The sequence below is a fragment of the Triticum dicoccoides genome, chromosome 4B (assembly GCF_002162155.2).
Source record: "Triticum dicoccoides isolate Atlit2015 ecotype Zavitan chromosome 4B, WEW_v2.0, whole genome shotgun sequence".
Lineage (NCBI taxonomy): Eukaryota > Viridiplantae > Streptophyta > Magnoliopsida > Poales > Poaceae > Triticum > Triticum dicoccoides.
In genome coordinates, this window is record NC_041387.1 from 76753566 (window position 1) to 76762540 (window position 8975).

Here is an 8975-nt window from a genome sequence, read left to right on the forward strand (position 1 = left end):
AGAGGGAAACGTAACTGGAAGTTGGCACAGGTCGACGAGGACGAGGAAGCGGGCGTAACGCAGAGGAAGGTGTAAGCCTTCGGGTCCTCCTCGGAGCTGTTTCGGTGCAGGCGCACCGGCGCGTTGAGGCGGCCGATGAGGCTGCACAAGTTGGAGCTAACAATATCCTTCTTCCGCGCGACAGGGGGAGCCCGCAGCATCGACATGCGGTACGCCATGCTCTCCACCTCCTCCCCACCGCCGATGTCTCTGCCATGGTGGAGGAGGCGCCGCCACGCGGCGGCCGCCGGCGAGCGCGCGGCGGCGGCGAGGGATCGCAGCATACCTGTCCAGCCGGATTGGGGAATGCCCGATTGGTCTTTGGACTTTTAGAGGTGCGAGGCCTAGTGGGCCTTTTGCTTTACCGGGCCTTCCATGATCTTTTTTTTTTGTTGAAACTTATGATGAATAAAGAGTGGGCCGAATTCTTAAAAAAAATGTTGAATTCAGACCCTCTTTTTTCAGAACCTTTTTGGGAAAGAGTGGGCCTTTCAGAACAAAGAAAAACAAAATATCAACTCCTCTCTCTTCCTTTCCTAAAAAAAACTCCTCTCTCTTCCTCTATTTGTGTGACAGACATGCGGGTTCATCATTTGCTGTAGCGGCCAGACCTCAAACAGTCTAGTCTCTGTGCATCAGTGTCGTCTCTGGATCGGTAATGCTGACACGCACAGCACTTGAGGATTTATAACAGAGTTTCAATCACACACTTAATACATCAAATGTCTTAAAAGAGAACTTATTACAGTAATATGGCTTAAGGCCATCTAAATAAGATAACAGCGAAAGGCTTGGAAGATAAAGTGAGTCCATCAACTTCAATGACATAGCTGAGTGAACGACAACGACCTAGGCATCTTACTCGTCGTCTAAAAAGTCTGCAACATGATATGTTGCAGCCCGAAACGGGTCAGCACATGGAATATGCTGGTAATGTAACACAAAGAGTAATGAATAGAATAAATGCTATCGCTAGATGCATATTTGGCTGATGGAAAGCTCTATGGTTAAAGTTTTGCATAAAGCCATTTTTTCCCTACAACAAAGGAATAAATTTTATTTAACTACCATGGTGGTTGTTAAACATTGAGAAGGTTCCTCCAACTCAATCTCAATTAAGCAATATCAATTAACCCAAACAATATTAATTTAGAGTGATGAAATCAACATGATAATCCAAGAACCAGATACTCAAGACGTCCATAACCGGGGACACGTCTAACCATGATTAGTTTGTACACTCTGCAGAGGTTTGCGTACTTTTCCCCACAAGACTCGATCTCCTCCGTTAGATTTCTCGCACTAAATGGTGTTTGAGAAATGGATGACCAAGACACAGTCTTTCAGAAACATTAACTCTTTACTCTGGATGGACAGTTACACCTACTTTCCCCTACATCTGCTAGCCCACCACTGAAAGAGGTCATGCAACATACTCAACTATGCTAGAGCCCATAATAGCTTGTGCCTGCACACAGAAGTTTCTAGCATGAATAATCTTATGATCCCTTTGAGCCTGGGTGGCGAACCGTAGGATAATCACACAGGTACTCCGGGATATCCTAGGACAACACTGGATTCTCCAGGTGCCCGCAACCAATACACCAAGATGTGTATTTAAGTAGCCACCTTAAGTTAACCATTAATTTAACAATTCTCACATCTGTCATGGATACTGAAAGAACATGTGGTGCTCCCATGTTTGGTTTTGGTAATTGATGACAATCTCTATGGACTAATGGTTGCCTTGAGTTATATTTGAAGGGTTTGTCCATAGGCTTTTCTTGGAGTCCATTTGTTGGTTTCAAGGAGAGTTTGTGATGACCAAGGTGTTGGAAAACGTAGTAATTTCAAAAATTTCCTACGCACACACAAGATCATGGTGATGCATAGCAACGAGAGGGGAGAGTGTCGTCCACGTACCCTCGTAGACCGTAAGCGGAAGCGTTATGACAATGCGGTTGATGTAGTCGTACGTCTTCACGATCGACCGATCCTAGTACCGAACATACGGCACCTCCGCGATCTGCACACGTTCAGCTCGGTGACGTCCCACGAACTCATGATCCAGTAGAGCCTCAAGGGAGAGTTCCGTCAGCACGACGGCGTGATGACGCTGTTGATGAAGCTACCGACGCAGGGCTTCGCCTAAGCACCGCAACGATATGGCCGAGGTGGATTATGGTGGAGGGGGGCACCGCACACGGCTAAAGATCAATGATCAACTTGTGTGTCCATGGGGCTGCCCCCCTCCCCCGTATATAAAGGAGTGGAGGAGGGGAGGGGCTGGCCCTCTCTATGGCACGCCCTAGGGGAGTCCTACTCCCACCGGGAGTAGGATTCCCCCCTTTCCCAAGTAGGAGTAGGAGAGGAAGGGAAGGAGGAGTAGGAGAGAAGGAAAGCCCCCCCCCCCAACCCTTTCCAATTCAGCCTCCTGCCCAAGGGGGGCGCACCAGCCCCTTGTGGGCTGGTGTGCTTCCTTCTTATGGCCCATAAGGCCCATAACTTCTCCCGGGGGGTTCCGATAACCTCCCGGTACTCCGGAAAAATGTCCGAACCACTCGGAACCCTTCCGATGTCCAAACATAGTCATCCAATATATCGATCTTTATGTCATGACCATTTCGAGACTCCTCATCATGTTCAAGATCATATCCGGGACTCCGAACTACCTTCGGTACATCAAAACACATAAACTCATAATACCGATCGTCACCGAACGTTAAGCGTGCGGACCCTACGGGTTCGAGAACTATGTAGACATGACCGAGACATGTCTCCGACCAATAACCAATAGCGGAACATGGATGCTCATATTGGCTCCTACATATTCTATGAAGATCTTTATCGGTCAAACCGCATAACAACATACGTTGTTCCCTTTGTCATCGGTCTGTTACTTGCCCGAGATTCAATCGTCGGTATCTCAATACCTAGTTCAATCTCGTTACCGGCAAGTCTCTTTACTCGTTCTGTAGTGCATCATCCCGCAACTAACTCATTAGTTACATTGCTTGCAAGGCTTATAGTGATGTGCATTACCGAGAGGGCCCAGAGATACCTCTCCGACAATCGGAGTGACAAATCCTAATCTTGATCTATGCCAACTCAACAAGTACCATCGGAGACACCTGTAGAGCACCTTTATAATCACCCAGTTACGTTGTGACTTTTGGTAGCACACAAAGTGTTCCTCCAGTATTCGGGAGTTGCATAATCTCATAGTCATAGGAACATGTATAAGTCATGAAGAAAGCAATAACAACAAACTAAACGATCAAGTGCTAAGCTAACGGAATGGGGCAAGTCAATCACATCATTCTCTAATGATGTGATCCCATTTATCAAATGACATCTCATGTCTATGGTTAGGAAACTTAACCATCTTTGATTAACGAGCTAGTCAAGTAGAGGCATACTAGTGACACTCTGTTTTGTCTATGTATTCACACATGTATTAAGTTTCCGGTTAATACAATTCTAGCATGAATAATAAACATTTATCATGAAATAAGGAAATAAATAATAACTTTATTATTGCCTCTAGGGCATATTTCCTTCACAAGGTGCTATTAAGGAATTGTCCAAAGATTGGTCTTGTGAGTGTTGAGCTTATTGCAAGCATGTCTTGAAGAAGAAGAGTGTGTGATCATTCATGTTTACCTTCAAGACATCATCCAAATGAAGAGAGTTGGAAAGATTCAAGGTTGATCAAGACCAAGTCAAAGAGTGAATCAAACTGATCAACACACAAAGCATAGAAGATGTACCGAGAGGGATCAAGTGATCCCATGGTATGGTAAGCATTGTCAATTACGCTTTGTGTACTAACCCATGGTCTTCGTGAGAGTTCTTTGTGGGGTTAGGTTGCGGTGTGCAAGTTCAAGTAGGATCATCACGAAGAGATCATATGCTTGAAGCTTGCCGTCCATTGTGGCGGCAATGGACTTATGGGGATGTGCCGAAGAATGGCTCACCCATAGTGGAGTATGGGGAGTGATACGTGTCCAATGTTCTATAATTTATGAAGCATTCATGCTATTATATTATCTGTTTTGGATGTTTATGGGCTTTATTATACACTTTTATATTATTTTTGGGACTAACCTATTAACCGGAGGCCCAACCCAAATTGTTGTTTTCTTGCCTATTTCAATGTTTCAAAGAAAAGGAATATCAAATGGAGTCCAAACGGAATGAAACCTTCGGGAAAGTTATTTTTGGAACGGAAGCAATCCAGGGGACTTGGAGTGCACATAAGGGAAGCTTCGAGGTGGCCACGAGGCAGGGAGGCGCGCCCACCTCCCCTGGGCGCGCCCCCACCCTCGTGGGCCCCTATTGGCTCCCCTGACCGACTTCTTTCGCCTATATATTTCCATATACCCTAAAAACATCGGGGAACATAGTAGATCGGGAGTTCCGCCGCCGCAAGCCTCTGTTCTTGACTTCACACGATCTTGATGTATCGCGCGCCCACTCTTTGTTGCATGTTGAGGGATAGTTATATGATCCAGTTATGTTATTATTGTTGAGAGAACTTGCACTAGTGAAAGTATGAACCCTAGGCCTTGTTTCCTACCATTGCAATACCGTTTACGCTCACTTTTATCATTAGTTACCTTGCTGTTTTTATATTTTCAGATTACAAAAACATATATCTACCATCCATATTGCACTTGTATCACCATCTCTTCGCCGAACTAGTGCACCTATACAATTTACCATTGTATTGGGTGTGTTGGGGACACAAGAGACTCTTTGTTATTTGGTTGCAGGGTTGCTTGAGAGAGACCGTCTTCATCCTACGCCTCCCACGGAAATTTGCTACTATCCTACAAACCTCTGCACTTGGAAGCCCGACAACGTCTACAAGAAGAAGGTTGTGTAGTAGACATCAAGCTCTTTTCTGGCGCCGTTGCCGGGGAGGTGAGTGCTTGAAGGTATATATTTAGATCTTGCAATCGGATCTTTTAGTTTCTTGTTTTATCACTAGTTTAGTCTATAAAATAAAACTACACAAAAAAATGGAATTGAGTTTGTCTCATACGCTTCATCTTTTTAATATCTTTCGTGAGTATGATGAAAAGGAAAATTGTGCTCAAGTGCTAGAAGAAGAAGTCTATAAAATGTTTGGTACTAAATCTTTGAATGATGAGCATGATTGCAATGTTGTTAGTATTAACTCTTTGAATATCCATAGTACTAATGATGATTGCACTAGTTATGATGAAAATGTCTCCTATAAGCATGTCGATTTTTGTGGAGTACATTGGGTTTGCAAGTACACACCAAATAGGGAAGATAGATATTGTAAGAGGCATAAGCATATAGAAACTAAATTGTTGCAAGAAAGGCTTGATGTTTGTGCTGAAAAACTTAATATTTTTCTCCATCCTTGTGAACTTTGCAATGAACATGGTCATTTAAATCTCCAATGCAAATTGTTTCATGATTGAATGGTGTCCAAAAATTGTGATGACTTGATTTCCCTTGCCCATCATAGTGAACTTAGTTTGCTTTTGGGTTATGAAGAATTGAAACGTGCAACTAAGATTATTCCAAAATTTGCCCTTAATAGATTTCTTGATTTTGATCTAGAGAAGATTTATATGTATTGTGTGGTGAATTGCATTGAAAATCCTTATATTGCCAATTACCTAAATAAAAGAAAGCAAATAGAAGATGAAGAGAATACTAATGAAAGGGAAGAGACTTCCCAATATCCTCCTATTATTTCTTATGATGAATCAGGTAACGAGGAGGAGCTTTCTATTCAACCAATCTCATCAATAAGGAGCTCAGAGAAGAAGGTTGAACCCAACATAATGTGAAGAAGAAAAAGGAAAACGGAGAAGCAAAGGTAAAAAGGTATCCCTCCCAAATGGTGTTGCTCCTACTACTCATTGTGATGATGATAATTGCTATACTATTGGCGCTATCCATACTATTAATGATGAGAGTGATTATGCTTATGATATGAAAAGGCCCAAGCTTGGGGAAGCTATGTTTGATGAGGATGAAATATTTGAGAATATATTTTCTGAAATTAATGTTTGTCCCAAGCTTGGGGATGCTACGTTTAATGAAGATGATATTTTTAGCCTCCCAAGTTTTGATATGCAAAGTTGTTATGATGATAGCATGCCTCTTACCTATGATGATTATATTGATGAAAGTGGGTTTGGAAGAGTGTCAACTTTAGGAAGTAATGATCCCACATCAAAAGATCAAAGTCAAATCAAAAAATAATTGCAAACAAAACTCCCCCAGGATTGATGCTAGTTGAAGGCACCTGTTGTTTCAGGCAAGCCATGGATTGATGATTGTTGGTGGAGGGGAGTAAAAAATTTACCATTCTGTTTGGGAACCGCCTATAATGTATGTAGTATGGAAGATATTGGGAACTCTTGGTTGTTTTGTTCACAATGAGATCATACCTCTCAAAAATTATTTATCTCTATTTCAAAATCGAGCTCTGGCACCTCTGCAAATCCCTGCTTCCCTCTGCGAAGGGCCTATCTTTTACTTTTATGCAAGAGTCAGTAGTATTCCTTCTCATTCCTACCTACTCTTTAGTTGGCAAGCATCGTGTGTTGGGGAAAGATCTAAGCATATATGGCCATGCAAATATATTTGATCATGAATTATTATTGTTGACAATTATCTATATGATAAGTGAGTTGGGAGGCGAAACACTAAGCCCCTATCTTTCTCTGTGTTTGATGGATGCTATTTGTTCTAAGAATATGCTTTGAGTGGTAGCAATCATGGAAGACTATATGATAGTTGAGTATGTGGAGTTTGCTAAATCAAAGCTCTGACATAGACCCTATTGGGGAACGTAGTAATTTCAAAAAAAATCCTACGCAGATGCAAGATCATGGTGATGCATAGCAACGAGAGGGTAGAGTGTTGTCCACGTACCCTCGTAGACCGAAAGCGGAAGCGTTAGCACAATGCGGTTGATGTAGTCGTTTGTCTTCACGATCCGATAGATCAAGTACCGAATGTAGGACACCTCCGAGTTCAGCACACGTTCAGCTCGATGACGTCCCACGAACTCCGATCCAGCAGAGCTTTGCGGGAGAGTTCCATCAGCACAACGGCGTGATGACGGTGTCGATGATGCTATCGACGCAAGGCTTCGCCTAAGCACCGCTACGATATTACCAAGGTGGAATATGGTGGAGGGGTGCACTGCACACGGCTAAGAGATCAAGAGATCAATTGTTGTGCCTAGAGGTGCCCCCCTGCCCCGTATATAAAGGATCAAGGGGGAGGGGGCGGCCGGCCAGGAGGAGGCGCGCCAGGGAGGAGTCCTACTCCCGGAGTAGGACTCCCTCTTTTCCTAGTTGGAGTATGAGCGGGAAGGAAGGGAGAGAGGAGAGGAAGGAAAGGGGGGCGCCGCCCCCCTCCTTGTCCTATTTGAACTAGAGGGGGAGAGGGCGCGCGGCCTGCCCTGGCCGCCCCTCCTCTTCTCCACTAGGGCCCATTAGGCCCACTAAATCCCCCGGGGGGTTCCGGTAACCCCGCGGTACTTCAGTATATGCCCGAAACCATCCGAAACTATTCCGGTGTCCGAACATAGTCATCCAATATATCGATCTTTACGTCTCAACCATTTCGAGACTCCTCTTAATGTCCGTGATCATATCCGGGACTCCGAACTACCTTTGGTACATCAAAACACAAAAACTCATAATACCGATCGTCACCGAACTTTAAGCGTGCGGACCCTACGGGTTCGAGAACTATGTATACATGACCGAGACACGTCTCCGGTCAATAACCAATAGCAGAACCTGGATGCTCATATTGGCTCCTACATATTCTACGAAGATATTTATCGGTCAAACCGCATAACAACATATGTTGTTCCCTTTGTCATCGGTATGTTACTTGCCCGAGATTCGATCGTCGGTATCTCAATACCTAGTTCAATCTCGTTATCGGCAAGTCTCTTTACTCGTTATGTAATGCATCATCCCGCAACTAACTCATTAGCTACATTGCTTGCAAGGCTTATAGTGATGTGCATTACCGAGAGGGCCCAGAGATACCTCTCCGACAATCGGCGTGACAAATCCTAATCTCGAAATACGCCAACTCAACATGTACCTTCGGAGACACCTGTAGAGCTCCTTTATAATCACCCAGTTACGTTGTGACATTTGGTAGCACACAAAGTGTTCCTCCGATAAACGGGAGTTGCATAATCTCATAGTCATAGGAACATGTATAAGTCATGAGGAAAGCAATAGCAACATACTAAACGATCAAGTGCTAAGCTAATGGAATGGGTCAAGTCAATGACATCATTCTCCTAATGATGTGATCCCGTTAATCAAATGGCAACTCATGTCTATGGTTAGGAAACACAACCATCTTTGATCAATGAGCTAGTCAGGTAGAGGCATACTAGTGACACTATGTTTGTCGATGTATTCACACATGTATTAAGTTTCCGGTTAATACAATTCTAGCATGAATAATAAACATTTATCATGATATGAGGAAATAAATAATAACTTTATTATTGCCTCTAGGGCATATTTCCTTCAGTCTCCCACTTACACTAGAGTCAATAATCTAGATTACATAGTAATGATTCTAACACCCATGGAGCCTTGGTGCTGATCATGTTTTGCTCATGGAAGAGGCTTAGTCAACGGGTCTGCAACATTCAGGTCCATATGTATCTTGCAAATCTCTATGTCTCCCACCTGGACTTGGTCCCGGATGGAATTGAAGCGTCTCTTGATGTGCTTGGTTCTCTTGTGAAATTTGGATTCCTTTGCCAAGGCAATTGCACCAGTATTGTCACAAAAGATTTTCATTGGACCCGATGCACTAGGTATTACACCTAGATCGGATATGAACTCCTTCATCCAGACTCCTTCATTTGATGCTTCGAAGCAGCTATGTACTCCGCTTCA

General features: G+C 43.6%; 1 protein-coding gene across 1 annotated transcript in view; it reads right to left on the reverse strand.

Annotated features, from left to right (window-relative positions):
* The window catches only part of LOC119295120 (protein OSB1, mitochondrial-like), a 2704-nt gene extending 2358 nt beyond the window's left edge, over window positions 1-346 (reverse strand). The window contains exon 1 of the mRNA XM_037573458.1: window positions 16-346. Coding sequence (XP_037429355.1) covers window positions 16-323 — 308 coding nt within the window. The 5' untranslated portion in view covers window positions 324-346. The remainder of the gene's footprint in view (window positions 1-15) is intronic.
* Window positions 347-8975: the final 8629 nt, after the last annotated feature.